At 46.2% G+C, this 19326-nt stretch overlaps 1 protein-coding gene across 1 annotated transcript in view; it reads right to left on the reverse strand.

Annotated features, from left to right (window-relative positions):
• Positions 1–2855: 2855 nt before the first annotated feature.
• LOC311520107 (uncharacterized protein) overlaps positions 2856–19326 on the reverse strand; it is a gene marked incomplete at its 5' end in the record, with an annotated part of 35241 nt that continues 18770 nt past the window's right edge. The window contains 2 exons of the mRNA XM_084627347.1: positions 2856–10442; positions 10850–10963. Coding sequence (XP_084483473.1) covers positions 9190–10442; positions 10850–10963 — 1367 coding nt within the window. The 3' untranslated portion in view covers positions 2856–9189. The remainder of the gene's footprint in view (positions 10443–10849; positions 10964–19326) is intronic.

Raw genomic sequence — 19326 nt, forward strand, 5'->3', positions numbered from 1 at the left:
TAAAACATAGCTCCAACCAACAGTGGCCAATGCAAACGTGTCATCGCTTGCTATTTTAGCACTTGAAAATGTCACTGGCCAGTGTTTGGCTCTCTCTAACGCTGCACTTCAGTTCATGAGGGGAAAGGCGAGAAAAGTGATCTTTGAACTAAAGGCCTATGATTAACAGTCTAACGCTGTCTCTTACTCGAACACTATTTAAGACTGGTCCACCCTGTGGTGATGCCAGTTTGGTTTCTAGATGTTAGTACATTTCAGTTACTGTTAAAATTAAAAAGTTTCTATATGCTTAAAGGAAACTAATTTTTTATTTGCTTCTATATGGGATGAATAAATACAGATTTACAGATCCTAGCCTGCAAATGTATTGTCTTATATGATACAGAAAATCATGCATCCAAATTGTGCATCAAAACCATGAAATGAGCTACAAATGCAATAAAAAACAAAGTATTCAATGGTTTAACATATCGAGTGGGTGTGGCGGGGGGCACCGAAGATGCTTCTCGCCTGGGGTGCCATTTGGTCTAGGGGAAGCCCTGTCAGGGAGAGCAGGAGTTAAGTTTCCCATGCCTATTTTCAGGCTGTAATCTGTGGGCACTCTGCTCTGTGGGAGGGATCCTGGTAGCCCAGACTCAGGGCTGGAACAGGCCCTTTATTTAGATGGTGGCTGCATGGTTTACAGCGCTCTGATGTCTCAGACAATCTGTCTCTCCCAAAGCCTCAGATCTGCGTCCCCAGAAGGCTCCTGCACCGCCTCCTCTCCCTTCACATTCTGTAGAAAGGAGCAGCATCAAGGGTTAGGGATGAATCATAGGGCACTACGTGGGCAGCAGATGCTTCAGGAGTAAACCCAGCACCCAAAACAGAGGGGGGCAATATACTGCTTTTTCTCATTACTTAGCCACATGCTATAGCTCAGAGAGCTCTTTTAAATGTCTCCTCTCACACAACCTGGGAAAGGGGAAGGATTCTTAGGTTCTGGCTTGATTTGAATGAGGATCACTGGACCCTAGAACCATTCACTGCCCTTTCCTAGAGAATGGGGAACAGAGAGAAACAGAATGGGGCTGAGATAAATGCTTACTGGAATCAAGAATTGTTCCCCTAGAATACCAGCAGCATTGGGCAGCTGGAAATCTCACAAAAGGAGCTGAAGCCTTGGTGGTTCAGTAATAGATGTCCTAGGTACTGCATGGGAGGTTTAGGTTTGTTTTCTGGACAATAGCAGTCTGAGTTTTATTGCCTCCAAATTTCAGTAGAAAAATTCAGACCCAAACTGTGTGTGGTGCGGAGGTTGATTGCAATTTCTTTGGGTTTGATTTGGTTTGTTCTCTTATTCTCATTTTAAAAGCCCTTGAGCATTTTGATGGAAAAAATGTTTGTACAAGACCAAGGAAAAGTAAGAAAAGTTAAAAATCTGCATTGAAGGGAGGGGGTGCCTGTGTACCAGGGCAGCGGTGGAGATTTTTATGGGGAGGGGGTTAAGGGATAAATGAGAAGCTTCTGCTGGAACACAGGGGGATGTTTTGCAGTTTAATTTTCTAAAGGGAAATCTCTCCACTTTCCCTCTGCTGATGCCCAGCTCAGACCCCACTGACACCCCTGTGATGAATGAGAATTTTCTGAACATTTTGTATGCATATTGTGTATACCTGTTGCACGATTATCTAGGTCAGATGTCCAAAATTGTGGGGTGCATCCTGCCGGGGGAATGGAGTAACATTCAGGGGGATGCAACTGGGGCCCGGGTTTTTGAATGTTATAATTCTTGATTTCTGATTTGTGTCCATTTATTCTTTTAGGTACAGACTGTCCGGTTTGGCAGTCGGAGAACACTTCAATCTCCCTGGTCACTCAATTACAGGCATAAAAGTCGCAATGCTACAACAAAAAGCTTCAGAAACAGACTCCAATGAGAAACTGTTGAACTGGAATTAATTTGCAAACTGGACACCATTAACTTAGGCTTGAATAAAGACTGGGAGTGGATGGGTCATTACATTAAGTAAAACTATTTCCCCATGCTTATTCCCCTCCCCCCACTGTTACTCACACCTTCTTGTCAACTGTTGGAAATGGCCCATCCTGACTATCACTACAAAAGGTTTTTTTTCTCCTGCTGATAATAGCTCACCTTACCTGATCACTCTTGTTAAAGTGGGTATGGCAACACCCATTTTTTCATGTTCTCTGTGTGTATATACATCTCTTCCTACTGTATTTTCCACTGCATGCATCCGATGAAGTGGGTTTTAGACCACGAAAGCTTATGCTCAAATAAATTTGTTAGTCTCTAAGGTGCCACAAGTCCTCCTCATTCTTTTTGCCGATACAGACTAACACAGCGACCACTCTGAATCCTGCCTAGCTGGATTTCCTGAGAACCACAGTTGTCCATGTTCTTCCCCTAGGTCCCTGTACAGGGGCAGTTGTCATTTCTGGCCTCATGAGTATAGCGGTGACTATGCCTACCTGCCACATGGGGGACTACGGTTTGATTTCCTGATGAGAAAGCTGTGATTTTGACATCAAGTGTATGCCTACAGTACAATTAAAAACCCACAGCAGGCCCAGGCCAACTGGCTCAGCTTGCCCGGCTTGGGGTCCAGGGGTCTCTTCAGGCTGGAGCCCGACCACTGGGATCCTCCCCATCACTAGGTTCAGTGGGCTATATGCTGAAGATGAGTTTATAATTGGGGAGTGTACACTGGGTGTTGCCACGGGACAGACACTTCCTAGCAGGAGATCCACCCAGTTAATGTGATATACTCTAAAAATACTGGATGACAGAAAGGCAGCCTGGGGCTCTGTATGTATCGTCTCGCAATGACTCCAGATTCAACATGCTCAGGTTAATAAAAAAGATTATTTTTTATTGCGAGCCTGGAAATAGCCTCCGGTGTGCAAGTCAGAGCTGGATTATTTCCAGCTCATGCACCCTTATCACTAATGAAGGAGTAAAGGAAAGTACAAACCAATGAAGCCATAACATGTCATTTGCATCCCCAGCCCTTTTCCCTGTGACAGGATCTCAAGGACAGGCAGAAATGTTACTCAGGGTCAGGAGGAGAGAGGAAAGCACTTTCCCCCACGTATTTCCCCAGCCAGCTGTGCAAGGCAGCACAGGGGCTTTCGGGCATTTTCTGTCACTGATATTTTTCATCTTGGTGTGGGAGGAAAGACTAAGGGTATGTCTACACTACAAAATTAGATCAATTTTATAAAGTCAATTTTTAGAATTCGGTTTTATACAGTCGATTGCGTATGTCCACACTAAGCGCATCAAGTCAGAGGAGTGCATCCTCACTACCATGGCTAGCAGCGACTTAAGGAGTGGTGCACTGTGGGTAGCTATCCCATAGTTCCCGCAGTCTCCGCTGCCCATTGGAATTCTGGGTTAAGCTCCCAATGCCTGATGGGGCAAAAACATTGTCGCGGGGGTTTTGGGTACTTGTCATCAGTCGCCCCTCCCTCCGTGAAAGCAATGGCAGACAAATATTTCACACTTTTTCCCTGGGTTACCGGTGCAGACGCCATGCCATGGCAAGCATGGAGTCTGCTCAGCTCACCATCACCGCTGCTGTTGTGGGCAAGTCTACTGTGGGGGCTGCTATGATCTAAGTAGCCAATGCAAACACTGACGTTTTGTTATCAAGGATAGTGACTGTGGGAAATGTGCAGGCCTTTTTAGATTTTAGGTGCATCATATTCCTGTCCTTTGTCACTGGTGAAGAAGTCTTGCAGTGGTATATTCCAATCCAGTCGGCACTGTAACTCTCCATAGCAGTTCTGTGGTTGACACATGTAACAGCTCCAGGGCTCTTGCTCTTTTGCCTTGGCCGAGGTACCTTGCCCTACCAGGACCTCCAAGCATTCGACACAGAAGCACCTGCAACAGCTGGCATTGCTACACAGCAGCAGCTCTTGGGTGCCTTCGCAGCAGACGGTGCAGTAGGACTGCTAGCTGTCCTCATCCATGGTGTACAGCTCCACCGCTTCAACTCTGCTCTCCTGTGAGCTGGAGGCTTCTGCCTCAGGCTGCTCTCCCAGGCAGCAGCACCGCACGGTCGCTCCTACCCCAGCCTACCCCTTGCTCCCATGGCTCATGAAGCCTGGACAGTAGTAAGAAGCAGTTCAACTATAGGCTGAGCAAGTGCAGAAAGCTGGTAGAATGTGCCTTTGGATGTTTAAAAGTGCGCTGGCGCTGTTGGTCAGACCTCAGTGCAACCAACATTCCCATTGTTACTGCTGCTTGCTGTGTGCTCCATTATATCTGTGAGAGTAAGGGGGGAGACATTTATGGCAGGATGGGAGGTTGAGGCAAATCTCCTGGTGTCCAGTTTTGAACAGCCAGACACCAGGGCGATTAGAAGAGCACAGCAAGGTGCACTGTGCATCACAGAGGCTGTGAAAACCAGTTTCATGACTGGCCAGGCTTCGGTGTGACAGTTGTGTGTGTTTCTCCTTGATGCAAACCCACCCCCTTTGTTGATTTTAATTCCCTGTAAGCCAACCACCCTTCCCCCTTCAAAATAAAGTTACTATTGTTTTGAAACCATGCATTCTTTTTTTATTAATTAAAAAAAGAGATAATGGACAAGGTAGCCCAGGTGGGGTGGGGGAGGAGGGAAGGACAAGGCCACATTGCTTATGGTAGCCACACTAAAAATCAAACTGTTTGAATGACAGCTTTCTGTTGCTTAGGCCATCCTCTGGAGTGGAATGGCTGGGTGCCTGGAGCCCCGCCCCCGCCAAGTTCTTGGACATCTGGGTGAGGAGGCTATGGAACATGGGGGGGAAGGTAGGTGGTTATACAGTGGATGCAGTGGGGGGGGGGGGTTGTGCTCTTGTTGGCTTTCCTGCAGCTCCAACAGATGCTTCATCATCTCCCTTTGCTTCCCCAAGAGATGCTTCATCATGTCCGTTTGCTCCCCCTTTAGCCTCAGCATCGCATCCTGCCTCCGCTCTTAAAATCTTACTTAAATCTCACTTAAATCTTTCCTAGCCTCTGCCACTGAATGCCTCCATGCATTAAGCTGTGCCGTATCAGTGCAGGAGGACTGCATGAGCTTGGAAAACATGTCATCGCGAGTGCATTTTTTTCACCTTCTGATCTGCGATAACCTCAGGGACAGAAATGATAGGGGGAGTGTAGAAACATTCTATGCTCTATGATTCTAGGGGAACTGTATGGTAACCTGTTCTGCTGAGATCGCCAAGCTGACCAGACAGGAAATGAAATTCAAAAGTTCCCTGGGCTTTTCCTGTGTACCCGGCTAAGTGCATCGGAGTTCAAAGTGCTGTCCAGAGTGGTCACAATGGAGCACTCTAGGATAGCTCGCAGAGGCCAATACCGTCGATTTGTGTCCACACTACCCCAAATTCAACCCAGCAAGGTCGATTTTACCGCTACTCGCCTTGGTGAGGAGGAGTACAGAATTTGATTTTAAGAGCCCTTTAGGTTGACGGAATGGGAGTGGTTGTGTGGATGCAGTCATTTTTAAATTGACCTATCACGACTAAATTCAACCTAACCCTGTAGTGTAGACCAGGCCTTAGACCTGCCAACTTTTTGAACCTGTGAATCTTAAGTGACCAAGTGATGAGTTAACAGGAATGCTGTTGCACAGGATTTGACTGGAGCTAGAAAACAAAAAGCCCTTAAAGTTGAACTCTTGGGTGAATAGAATGATCTGATTTATATTCAACCTTGGAAGGCAATAGATTGTTACATCAGTCAGAACAGCCTGGTTGGGTTGGTTGGTTGGTTTTATTGGTTGGTTGGTTGTTTTCCCTGAAAAATTGCAGAGGGTTCAGAGAAGAGCCATAGGAATGATTAAAGGCTTGAGCAGGGAGAGAAGTTTAAAAACAAACCCAGCCTTTCCTGCTCCTACCGGCTGTGGCTGGTGAGGACATTTTCCTTCTCTACTCCAGGGTCTCTCTTCTGCCAGATTCTCAGAAAGTCAGGCCGCCCTGCAGACTATGGCAGAGTAGTTTGGTAATAGGCTGCAGGACTCACCATGTAAGAGTGCAGCTGCTATAGCACCTTGACTGATCATGGGCCAAATCCTGCAGGCCTGGCAGCCCAGCATAACCGCCCACGAATGGCAATGGTAATTGAGCCTTTGTAATTAGCTGCTGGTACCTTAGGTCTCAGATATGAATTAAACTGGTGGCAAACACAGCTTTGAAGGATGTAAGTGAAAGAGCAAAGCTGGCCCTCTGGGGAACTGCTGCAGTCCCATAACAACAGCTGGAAGGGAGAAGAGAAAAAACTCCCTAAAGTGCTGGGAGCAGCACCGAGAATAGGAAGTTTGTCAGTGAGAGCAGTAGCAATAAATACGAAATGAAGGAGTGCTTTCTCCTCTGTGATGCCATGTTTGAATTGTGTTACTTTCTTATGAGATAAAGCTTTAAAATATCCTGGTCTAATTTCAGGATGGGTCTGTAACCATAATTGGTCTCTGTGGGAAGTGGGACTTTCAAAATTCCCAAGGAATTTAAGGGGTGGGGTTCATGGTTGGTCACCTGAGGGCGGTGCAGTAGAGTTCAAACCTATGACCAGAGAGGCAAGAACAGGGATTGTGGGACATCTCCCAGAGGCCAATTGCAGCTCTGTAATCGACCAGGGTGTTCACACTGGCATCGCGGCGCTGTAGCCCCAGGGCAGAAAGCTATAAGCCTCTCGTAGGGGTGGTTTTCATACAGCACTGCAACTGCGGAGTTTCTGCACAGCAAGTGGCTTGGCAGTGTGTACAACTCAGAAGTTACACTGCAGAAAGCTTCTTTACTGTGTAGAAACTTGCCAGTGAAGACAAGGCCATAGATGGCTTACATAAGAATGCAAGACTGGTCATACTGGGTCAGACCAAAGGTCCATCTAGCCCAGTATGCTACCTGAGAGTGACCAGTGCCAGATGTGTCACAGGGAATAAACGGAAGAGGCTTGTTGACCTGCAAGGTGTGGATCTTTCACCCTTACCTTTAACTTCATTGTTGTCTATTCCTACTTATCCTGTCTACCACACCTCCCCCAAGGTCTCTGGGCAAATCAGGAGTGAACCACTCCTTTGATACAGATGTGTCCCAATTCAGCTGAATTGAGGCAGACTTTGGGCCAATGTCACTTTGGAAAAGGCCCGCTTAACCCAGCAGGTTTCTCAAAGTAACAGTTGCTGTGAACCGCATGTAGTGTGTATATGTGAACATCAAAGATACCACACATGAAAGAAACACAAGGCCAGTTCTGAGGGAGTTTCCAGAGCCAGTTCTGAGGGTTAAACATCTGTGCTCAAAAGGAAAAGGGGCCTCAGCACCTATTAAAATAACTGGTTGCAAAAAAACAAAACAAAAATTAAATTAAAAAAACAAACCAAAAAAACAACCCGGAAAAGCTACCACCACACATCCATCACCATTTTAGATTTTGATATCTCCTGCCTAATGTGACATCTTTGCTTTGCAAGAAGGGACCTGGGGAACTCTCTGGCTGCTACCCTCTAACTCAGTAAAAGGTTACACATCTTGCCACAAATAATTTTCCTCTTAAAAGAAGATTTATTTTTAAATTTATCAAAATAAATTCCATTTTAAATAGAAATCATTACAGTCTACACTGGGTCTCTATTCTCATACATGCTATTTCTCTCACATATTCCCCCACTCTAATTCCTTTGGAGTGAGGTTTTAATTTCAGAATTAGCCACCATTTCCTATATAGTAGGAGGGTGCAGGGAGAGAACAAGAAGAAAACCTGAATCATAGAATATCAGGGTTAGAAGGGATCTCAGGTGGTCATCTAGTCCAACCCCCTGCTCAAAGCAGGACCAATCCACAATTAAATCATCCCAGCCAGGGCTTTGTCAAGTCTGAGCTTAAAAACCACAAAGGAAGGAGATTCTACCACCTCCCTAGGTAACGCATTCCAGTGTTTCACCACCCTCTTAGTGAAAAAGTTTTTCCTAATATCCAACCTAAACCTCCCCCACTGCAACTTGAGACCATTGCTCCTTGTTCTGTCATCTGCTACCACTGAGAACAGTCTAGATCCATCCTCTTTGGAACCCCCTTTCAGGTAGTTGAAAGCAGCTATCAAATCCCCCCTCATTCTTCTCTTCTGCAGACTAAATAATCCCAGTTCCCTCAGCCTCTTCTTATAAGTCATGTGCTCCAGCCCCCTAATCATTTTTGTTGTCCTCCGCTGGACTCTTCCAACATTTCCACATCCTTCTTGTAGTGTGGGGCCCAAAACTGGACACAGTACTCCAGATGAGGCCCCACCAATGTCAAACAGAGGGGAATGATCACGTCCCTCCATCTGCTGGCAATGCCCTTAGTTATACAGCCCAAAATGCCATTGGCCTTCTTGGCAACAAGGGCGCATTTTTGACTCATATCCAGCTTCTGGTCCACTGTAACCCCTAGGTCCTTTTCTGCAGAACTGCTGCCTAGCCACTTGGTCCCGAGTCTGAAGCAGTGCAAGGGTTTCTTCCGTCCTAAGTGCAGGACTCTGCACTTGTCCTTGTTGAAGCTCATCATATTTCTTTTGGCCCAATCCTCTAATTTGTCTAGGTCCCTCTGTATCCTATCCCTACCCTCCAGTGTATCTACCACTCCCAGTTTAGTGTCATCTACGAACTTGCTGGGAGTGCAATCCATGCCATCCTCCAGATCATTAATGAAGATATTGAACAAACTGGCCCCAGGTTTTATCAGTACAATCGTGATGCTCAGGATTTGTTTAGACTAGGAAAAGCAATGGAGTTTAGGTCAGGTCAAGGGGAAAGCTAATGTCAACCACTGCATCTGGGCTGCATCTGCTCTACAACTATAATTGTCTTTTTACACCAAGATCACTCACTTGAGCAACCAACACCATGTACAGTCCTAGTGGATGTAAGGGACAGGTAGTTTTTGCCTCAGTGTAGCTTGTTGGGATCAAACCTCTCTCCCCCACCTGGAGCTGATGAACATTCCTGGCTGGAGGGACACACTCTCCTATGACTCAAAAGCAAAGGAGTTGATAGAAAAGATCACAGGACTGACCCCAAAAAAGGGTTAGCTGCAAAGGGCAGAAGCAGGCAACTCATCTGGGGGAACTGAGAGACCACGGTGAAGATGGTGCAAAGACCGCTATGTGGGAATTAGCAAATGTGATTTAAAAATAAAAAAAACCTTTGGCCAGCCCTAGTCAAGGCATTTATTACAGTTCCCTCTCATGTGGATTTTCTGATGTGTAACAAGCTTTGAATTATAACTAAAGCTTTTCCCGCACTCAGAGCACGTGTAGGGCGTCTCTCCTGTGTGGATTCTCTGATGTGAGATGAAGGCTGAACTATGAATGAAGCGTTTCCCACACTCAGAGCATCCATAAGGTTTCTCACCTGTGTGGATTCTCCTATGTTTGATAAGGTTTGAACTCTGATTGAAGCTCTTCCCACACTCAGAGCATGTGTAGTGTTTCTCTCCTGTGTGGATTCTACAATGTGTGATAAGGTGTGAGTGCTGATTAAAGCTTTTCCCACACTCAGAGCACGTGTAGGGCATCTCTCCTGTGTGGATTCGCTGATGTGTGATAAGGTGTGAGCTCCAATTGAAGCGCTTCCCACACACAGAGCATCCATAAGGTTTCTCACCCGTGTGGATTCTCCTATGTGTGATAAGGTCAGAGCTCTGATTGAAGCTTTTCCCGCACTCAGAGCACGTGTAGGGCATCTCTCCAGTGTGGATTCTCCTATGTTTGATAAGGTTTGAGCTCTGATTGAAGCTTTTCCCACACTCAGAGCATTTATAGTTTCTCTCTCCTGTGTGGATTCTACAATGTGTGATTAGGTGAGAGTGCTGATTAAAGCTTTTCCCACACTCAGGGCACGTGTAGGGTGTCTCTCCTGTGTGGATTCGCTGATGTGTGATAAGGTGTGAGCTCCGATTGAAGCGTTTCCCACACTCAGAGCATCCATAAGGTTTCTCACCCGTGTGGATTCTCTGATGTGTGATAAGGTCAGAGCTCTGATTGAAGCATTTCCCGCACTCAGAGCACACGTAGGGCGTCTCTCCAGTGTGGATTCTCCAATGTGTGATAAGGGCTAAGTGCTGATTGAAGCTTTTCCCGCACTCAGAGCATGTGTAGGGTCCCTCTCCTCTCTGGAATTTCTGATGTATGAAAAGGTCTGAGCTCCCATTGAAGCTTTTCCCACACTGATGGAATGAGTAGTGTGTCTCTTCAAAGCTCATTCTCTCGCATGTAATAAGGTCTGAGTGGCTCCTCAAGTTTTCCTTTGGCTTGTGCTGACTCTCACAAGCTTTTGCTTTTTCTGGGCGTGCACAACTCCCGGAATCATTCCCTTTGGATCTTCCTGATAACGTCCCATATGGTTCTACTTGCTCAGCATCTTCCTGCTGGGGTTTCTCCTCCTCATTCTCACTCACCATCCCATCACCTGATGGGAGACAGAGAGAATCCAGACATAGGTCACTCCCTGCGCCAGAGAGAAAGGAAATCTCAGAGAGAGGAATGGAAAAAGGGAGGAACAAATGAAAATACGTGCAGGAGAGCTCAAAGCTATCAGGAACTGATTTTCCCCAAACCTTTCCCCAGAGGAGAGGGGAAGGGATCAGTTTTGCTCCAGATCTCACCAGAACACTCAGGGAAAAGTGAGATCAGGGAAGGACCTGCTGCCAGTTGTCAGTCAGGGTAGGTGGGAAGCCATGAGTGACATCTGCCTAATAATTCCACATCTGCAGGGAACAATCCTAAACTTGAAGAGCTCACAAGGTCTTTGAAGGGCATCCCAAATGTTTCCTGTATTCATGGACAGTTTCTGAATTGGTTTAACCAATTCCCTACCTGTGCAGGCAGCTCTTGAGAGCACTTCTTTGTCAGAGCCCTGGAGGTCTGGGACCCATAGCTCTTCCCCTTGTTCCAGCTGCGAGATCACATCAGGTTTGGAACCTGGAAACCCTGCTCAAGGCAAAGAAAACAAGGGAGGTCAGTAGAATTTGTGGGATACTTGTCACAAGGAATATTCCATGGTTTTAAGCCCAGCTCATTTTTAAGCAGTAACATCCCAAGGCCAGCTTTCTTAGCTCAAAGTGGCAGGAGAGTTGTTGTTATTATAAATCAAAGGACCAACTAACACTGGGTCCCCATTGTGCTAGGCAAAGTACATACACAGAATATTAGATGGCCCATGCCCTGAAGAATTTACAATCTAAATAGACAAGACAGACATAGAATGGGGGAAAGGGTAGAACCCACTGTTAGAATGTACAGGTTTCAGAGTAGCAGCTGTGTTAGTCTGTATTTGCAAAAAGAAAAGGAGTGGCACCTTAGAGACTAACCAATTTATTTGAACATAAGCTTTCGTGAGCTACGGCTCACTTCATCGGATGCATAAAGTGGAAAATGCAATGAGGATGTTTTATACACACAGACCATGAAAAAATGGGTGTTTATAACTTCAAAAGGTTTTCTCTCCCCCCACCCCATTCTCCTCCTGGTAATAGCTTATCTAAAGTGATCACTCTCCTTACAATGTGTATGAAAATCAAGGTGGGCCATTTCCACCTACAGGCCTCCAGCTTTCACCCAGACCACACCACACGGTCCATTGTCTACAGCCAAGCTCTACGATACAACCGCATTTGCTCCAACCCATCAGACAGAGACAAACACCTACAAGATCTTTATCAAGAAGTCTTACAACTACAATACCCACCTGCTGAAGTGAAGAAACAGACTGACAGAGCCAGAAGAGTACCCAGAAGTCACCTACTACAGGACAGGCCTAACAAAGAAAATAACAGAACGCCACTAGCCGTCACCTTCAGCCCCCAACTAAAACCTCTCCAACGCATTATCAAGGATCTACAACCTATCCTGAAGGACGACCCATCACTCTCACAAATCTTGGGAGACACGCCAGTCCTTGCCTACAGACAGCCCCCCAACCTGAAGCAAATACTCACCAGCAACTACATACCACACAACAGAACCACTAACCCAGGAACCTATCCTTGCAACAAAGCCCGTTGCCAACTGTGCCCACATATCTATTCAGGGGACACCATCACAGGGCCTAATAACATCTATCACAGGCTCGTTCACCTGCACATCTACCAATGTGATATATGCCATCATGTGCCAGCAATGCCCCTCTGCCATGTACATTGGGCAAACTGGACAGTCTCTACGTAAAAGAATAAATAAATCATATGTCAAGAATTATAACATTCATAAACCAGTCGGAGAACACTTCAAACTCTCTGGCCACGTGATTACAGACACGAAAGTTGCGATATTACAACAGAAAAACTTCAGAACCAGAGTCTAGCGAGAGACTGCTGAATTGGAATTAATTTGCAAATTGGATACAATTAACTTAGGCTTGAATAGAGACTGGGAGTCATTATGCAAGGTAACCTATTTCCCCTTGCTTTTCCCTACCCCCCTCCACGGTTCCTCAGACATTCTTGTTAAACACTGATTTGTGCTGGAAATGGCCCACTTTGATTATCATACGCATTGTAAGGAGAGTGATCACTTTAGATAAGCTATTACCAGTAGGAGGGGGGGGGGGAGAGAAAACCTTTTGAAGTGATAAACACCCATTTTTTCATGGTTTGTGTGTATAAAAACGTCTTTTGCACTTTCCACAGTATGCATCCGATGAAGTGAGCTGTATCTCATGAAAGCTTATGCTCAAATAAGTTGGTTAGTCTCTAAGGTGCCACAAGTACTCCTTTCTTTTTGTTAGAATGTAGATATTCAGGCCTGCCTGTAAAGCTTATACTTTAAGAAGTTAGGTGTATTTTTATCACTTAGCTAGTTATAAGGGTATAAAAACAAACAAAATCACAGTCCGCCTGTGTATGGGCCTTCTCTCACTAGCACAGTCTGACACCTTGTTCTTAGGCTAAGGCCTTTCGCTAAGCAGCAGGGGCAGCCATAAGGTGGGACGCGTACGGTAACATCGTCATATCCCAAAGCAGTTACACTGAAATAACGTGGTATTGGGCTGTTAGGAAGATGATCCTGTCCTGATAGTGCCCATCACCACCAGATAAAGAAACAGATCTTAAGATGGTTAAAGAAAACTTAGTTTGATAGCCTCCTGTCTGGCAAGAACTAAATGGTTCACAGAATCATAGAATATCAGGGTTGGAAGGGACCTCAGGAGGTCCTCTAGTCCAACCCCCTGCTCAAAGCAGGACCAATCCCCAACTAAATCATCCCAGCCAGGGCTTTGTCAAGCCTGACCTTAAAAAGATCTAAGGAAGGAGATTCCACCATCTCCCTAGGTAACGCATTCCAGTCTTTCACCACCCTCCTAGTGAAAAAGTTTTTCCTAATATCCAACCTAAACCTCCCCCACTGCAACTGGAGACCATTACTCCTTGTACTGTCATCAGCTACCACTGAGAACAGTCTAGATCCATCCTCTTTGGAACCCCCTTTCAGGTAGTTGAAAGCAGCTATCAAACCCCCCTCATTCTTCTCTTCCGCAGACTAAACAATCCCAGTTCCCCTAGCCTCTCCTCATAAGTCGTGTGTTCTAGTCCCCTAATCATTTTTGTTGCCCTCTGCTGGACTCTCTCCAATTTTTCCACATCCTTCTTGTAGTGTGGGGCCCAAAACTGAACACCGTACTCCAGATGAGGCCTCACCAATGTCGAATAGAGGGGAACAATCACGTCCCTCGATCTGCTGGCAATGCCTGTAGTTATACATCCCAAAATGCCATTGGCCTTCTTGGCAACAAGGGCACACTGTTGACTCATATCCAGCTTCTCATCCACTGTAACCCCTAGGTCCTTTTCTGCAGAACTGCTGCCGAGCCATTCGGTCCCTAGTCTGTAGCAGCGAAAGGGTTTCTTCCGTCCTAAGTGCAGGACTCTGCACTTGTCCTTGTTCAAGCTCATCAGATTTCTTTTGGCCCAATCCTCTAATTTGTCTAGGGCCCTCTGTATCCTATCCCTACCCTCTAGCGTATCTTCCACTCCTCCCAGTTTAGTGTCATCTGCAAATTTGCTGAGAGTGCAATCCACACCATCCTCCAGATCATTTATGAAGATATTGAACAAAACTGGCCCCAGGACCGACACTTGGGGCACTCCACTTGATACCGGCTGCCAAACAGACATGGAGCCATTGATCGCTACCTGTTGAGCCCGACAATCTAGCCAACTTTCTATCCACCTTATAGTCCATTCATCCAGCCCGCCCATACTTCTTGTATGGATTGTGCTGGTGAAACCCGCATTTCTGTGTTGTTTTATCTTTACGACCCCCACTTTTTTATTTTTAATTTGTCTGGTTCTCTAATTGTTTCTGTCTGCTGTATAATTAATTTTGCTAGGTGTCAGTTAATTAGGGTAGTGGGATATAATTGGTTAGAGAATTATGTTACCATATGTTAGGATTGGTTAGTTAAATTTCAATAAAATGATTGGTTAAGGTATAGCTGAGAATATTATTATATAAACTGGGGTCAAACAGGAAGTGGAGGGGAAACTGGAATCATGTTTGCTAAGGATGGGGGGAACGGGACTGGGGAACAGGGACACAGGCAAGGGGGACACAGAGCTAGGAAGGAGGATGTGGGGTAAATGATCTGCGGTGTCACAGCTGGAAAGGAAACACCGGGGAACAGACTATATTGGAGTATAGAGAGAAGCCCGACTGGTGTGAAGAGCTTCGGAATATGCTTGCTTGGAAATGAACCCCAATAAACATTGCATTGTCTGTGCTTCAGATTTCTGGTCTTTTGCTGTTTCCTGTCTGTGTGACAAGAACCAGGAAAGAGAGAGAGTGAAGGGAAATCCCTCTAACAAAATTGACATGACGTGATAACCAAGAGGTAAGCTTTTAAGGAAGGTTTTAGTACACTTTGGAAACGATCAGGGATTCCCATGAGGACTGATGAGGGGGCGATGGTAAATACGCATTTAGATCCTTTGCTTGTTTTATATCTTTTCCCACACTATCATGGATCCATAGGATCTGTGCAATGCCCTGGATTTTAAACAGTCCTTGGGAGGCGCCCCTTGAGTGCGCTAGACCCCCAAGGGGTCCCACTCTTCCACAAGGATAGGCCATATAGCTTCAACACATGAGACTGAGCATCTGGCTTCAAGACTCCTATTTCAACCTGTGAGCTCTGCCAGCAGGTCCAACTGAATTACACTCCTCTTCAGAGACCGTTCCTCATTCATGCTTCAATGCACCTCAGGAAGTTTTTGCTGTGACACTGGGCAGACTGTTAAACGTAGCAGGGTTTATTAGTCAACTGAAACACAGCATTGGAAATTGTCCTTAGATGAGGACAGAGAAGCAAAGATGACAATATAGTCCAGACTGGCCAAGGCCCTTGTGCCATGCTGCTGTTGAAAACAGTTTGGTTTCCTTTCAATGTGCCTGTCCATTTGTCTTTGCTGCGGTAGAGCTCCCTGCATCTGCGAGCCCAGTTCTTCCTGCTCCCCAAAACACAACGAGTCCATATATGCTTCACTCAGCCAAGCAGAGATCCTCCCGTGGACAGGTGACAATTATTCCCTTGCCTCTGTCGGGTATTCCACTGATGTAGGTTGGTCCCAGCCCATCCTTAATGAGCCATTCATATCACCCCATGACAGCTACGTGACAAAACACCTCATGTCTCCTGCTCTGTCTAATCATAGCAATACCAATCACAGAGGGAAACTGAGGTGTGTATTGGCATCATACAAGTATTACCAAAATTCCCACCTCTATCACACACACACTGCTCACAGCCCTTGGAGAGAAACCAAAGCACAGGAACAGGATGTTAGTCCAGTGAACACAGTGGAGGATAAGTTGCAATCCTCAAACCCTGGTCAAAAAGGAGAGGCATGTGGGTCCCTACCCACAGAGAGGGGCTGGCTAGAGTCCTGATACCGGAGAGGGCATTCCTTGAGCAGAACATGGAGGCAGATCAAAGGCTTAGCTACCCCAGAACTGTGACATCGCAAAAGAACATTTTGGGGAATTAGGAAATCTAGTGACTCAGTTTAATGGGAGGGAGATGTGTATTGTAGAAAAGGCTAGAGAATTAAACACTAAAATTCAGGAGCAACAGCCTCTAATTTTTCTGAAAAAGGAGAATGTAAGAAACAAGAACTGGGCCACACAACCTCAGGAGGAAGAGGCTCAGGGATCCAAGGAGCCTGGAGGGAAGACAGCTTGTGGCTACTGCAGATGGGGAGAGGAGGACAAGGCTCTCCCCAAATTCACTTCTGTTGATCCCGACCTGATTTTATGATCTATGACCCAGTCTAAGGTCTCGTGGGTAATTTAATACCTTTTATACCTCGCTAGAGGTAAAATGTCATTATCAGAATATTGCTTATTAGCTTGGAACATGCATGGAGGAGCAAGGAGGTGAACATAAATAAATGGGTTATTAAGCTTACTACAGTTAAGGGCCTGTTATATTAGGTTGAGGCTTTGTGGAAGTAGTTATATTAAAGTATGGGATTTACCTGAATAGGCCTAAGGAGAGAATCCCAGGTCAGATACTTTGCACCCACATTTTGAGAGACTAACGAGTAACCACAAACAGGTGCAATACACCACAGGATTCTGAAAGAAGGAAGTTTGGCATGGGCTTTATCAATTAGGTTGCTATGCAGTATCTCAGCAGCAGGACCACATTCATATATTGGAATTATTAATAAATAAGTGATTTAAATCATGAGTATTAATGCTCGATACTTAATGATGGACTTCCCAAAGGCCACATATGGGTTGGGGCAGCTATGGACATTATTGTAACCGCAGTAAAGGAGCAGATATGGTATATAGCTGTACTATTACCATTAAGAAGCGGATAAAACACCTCTCCTAGTAACCATTTTTTCATTTTGTCAGGTCCCAAAGACAGTGTAAACTGAACCAGGACCTCCCTTCTGATGGGCTCCCTTGCCCATCCATCTTTGTTTCCAATGGTGTCCATAACTTGCAAGTATGCAGAGTGCAAGATCTTCTTTACTATACTTATCTTAGTCTAACTGTTATGTGCATTGATCCTTGCCCATAATTTCAATTATAGCTGTCTGTATTAAATCAAGTTCTGTGTCTTTCACCAAATTTCAACTTCTCAATTAACTTTGAGTAGCCAGGTACAGGGGCAAGCTGTACCCCAATATGTAACCTTAGAGGTGTAAAAATTGTCACTCTGTGACACCATCAACAGTGTCCGTTTGTGCTGGGTAGTGGCCCTGCTATGGGAGGGAGGAATGCAGCAAGGACTCAGGATCGATGGCCAGGGTCGCCGTGCATAGAGATGGGGAGGTTATATGGGGAGGGGGGTAATGAGTGAGAGAGGGAGGTCAAGGGTTGCATTAAGGAGGTTGTCTAAGGGCTGCATTAAGGAGGCTGTGTTGGTGAGTATCTGAGTGTTTGTTGTGGGGACAGTTTGGCAGTTTGACCATGTGCTTGAGTGGTGGTTTGAAAAGTGTGAATAGGGAGTGCTTTGTTCCAGGTGAGCCTTGAGTGGGCCTGACTGTATAAAAGCCAGTCAGCAGCAAACAGCTGAGCAGCTAACAGAGGGAGTTTGCCTGGGAGTTCGCCCGGGGAGAGCCCACTGAGGCTTACATCTCGCCGGCTTCTCTGAGTAGTTACTACAACTTCTGAGTGAACTCGTAGAAGAAAGAGAATATGGATGGGGGGCGTTCAGCTGTTGTGACCTGCACTGGATGTGCCATGTTTGTCTTTCTTCCACAGGACAGAAGCGACTTTATCTGTACAAAGTGCAAGCTGGTCTCCATTTCAAGGTCTGGAACAACAGGTATCGACCCTGCGTTGCATAAGAGAAACTGAAGATTTCCTGGACAGACGTCAGGATATGCTTCTACGGACACAATGTTCTGAAGATTCAGAGCAGGCTGTGCAGCGGGGACAGGAGGACGGTGAAGAAATTTGGCAGCATGTGACCTCCAGAAGAAGAAAGGAGAGCATCCATGTACCAGCAACGAAGATACAGGTAAGTAACCGTTTCCATGTTATCTCCACAGGTACTAATGCGGAGACTGGACTAGATGATACATCTGAGGGAAGGGAACAGAAGGAGACTCCGCCGACTGGAAGGCATGAGATGCACTGTCCTAGGTTTGGGGGTTCCACGACCACCGCTCCCAAGAGAAGGAGGCGGGTGGTGGTGGTCGGCGACTCTCTCCTCAGGGGGACTGAGTCAGCTCCCAGACTACTGCACTGGGCAGCACAGCATGGGGAGGAGGTGGCCAGCCCTCTGTGAAGGAAGAAGTGGTTCGGGATTATTTAGAAAAACTGGACGTGCACAAGTCCATGGGGCCTGATGCGTTGCATCCAAGAGTGCTAAAGCAGTTGGCTGATGTGATTGCGGAGCCATTGTCCTTTATCTTTGAAAACTCATGGCGATCGGGGGAAGTCCTGGAAGACTGGAAAAAGGCTAATGTAGTGCCCATCTTTAAAAAAGGGAAGGAGGAGGATCCTGGGAACTACAGGCCAGTCAGCCTCACCTCAGTCCCCGGAAAAATCATGGAGCATGTCCTCAGGGAATCAATTCAGAAGCATTTAGACGAGAGGAAAGTGATCAGGAACAGTCAGCATGGATTCACCAAGGGAAAGTCATGCCTGACTAATCTAATTGCCTTATATGATGAGATAACTGGTTCTGTGGGTGAAGGGAAAGCAGTGGATGTCTTATTCCTCGACTTTAGCAAAGCTTTTGACACGGTCTCCCACAGTATTCTTGTCAGCAAGTTAAAGAAGTATGGGCTGGATGGATGCACTACAAGGTGGGTAGAAAGCTGGCTAGATGGTCGGGCTCAACGGGTAGTGATCAATGGCTCCATGTCTAGTTGGCAGCCGGTATCAAGGGTCGGTCCTGGGGCCGGTTTTGTTCAATATCTTCATAAATGATTTGGAGGATAGTGTGGATTGCACCCTCAGCAAGTTTGCAGATGACACTAAACTGGGAGGAGAGGTAGATACGCTGGAGGGTAGGGGTAGGATACAGAGGGCCCTAGACAAATTGGAGGATTGGGACAAAAGAAATCTGATGAGGTTCAACAAGGACAAGTGCAGAGTCCTGCACTTAGGATGGAAGAATCCAATGCACCGCTACAGACTAGGGACCAAATGGCTCTGCAGAAAAGGACCTAGGGGTGACAGTGGACGAGAAGCTGGATATGAGTCAACAGTGTGCCCTTGTTGGCAAGAAGGCCAATGGCATTTTGATATGTATAAGTGGGGGCATTGCCAGCCGATCGAGGGACGTGATCTTTCCCCTCTATTCGACATAGGTGAGGCCTCATCTGGAGTAC

This window comes from Lepidochelys olivacea (genome assembly GCF_965140295.1).
Source record: "Lepidochelys olivacea isolate rLepOli2 genome assembly, chromosome: 4".
NCBI lineage: Eukaryota > Metazoa > Chordata > Testudines > Cheloniidae > Lepidochelys > Lepidochelys olivacea.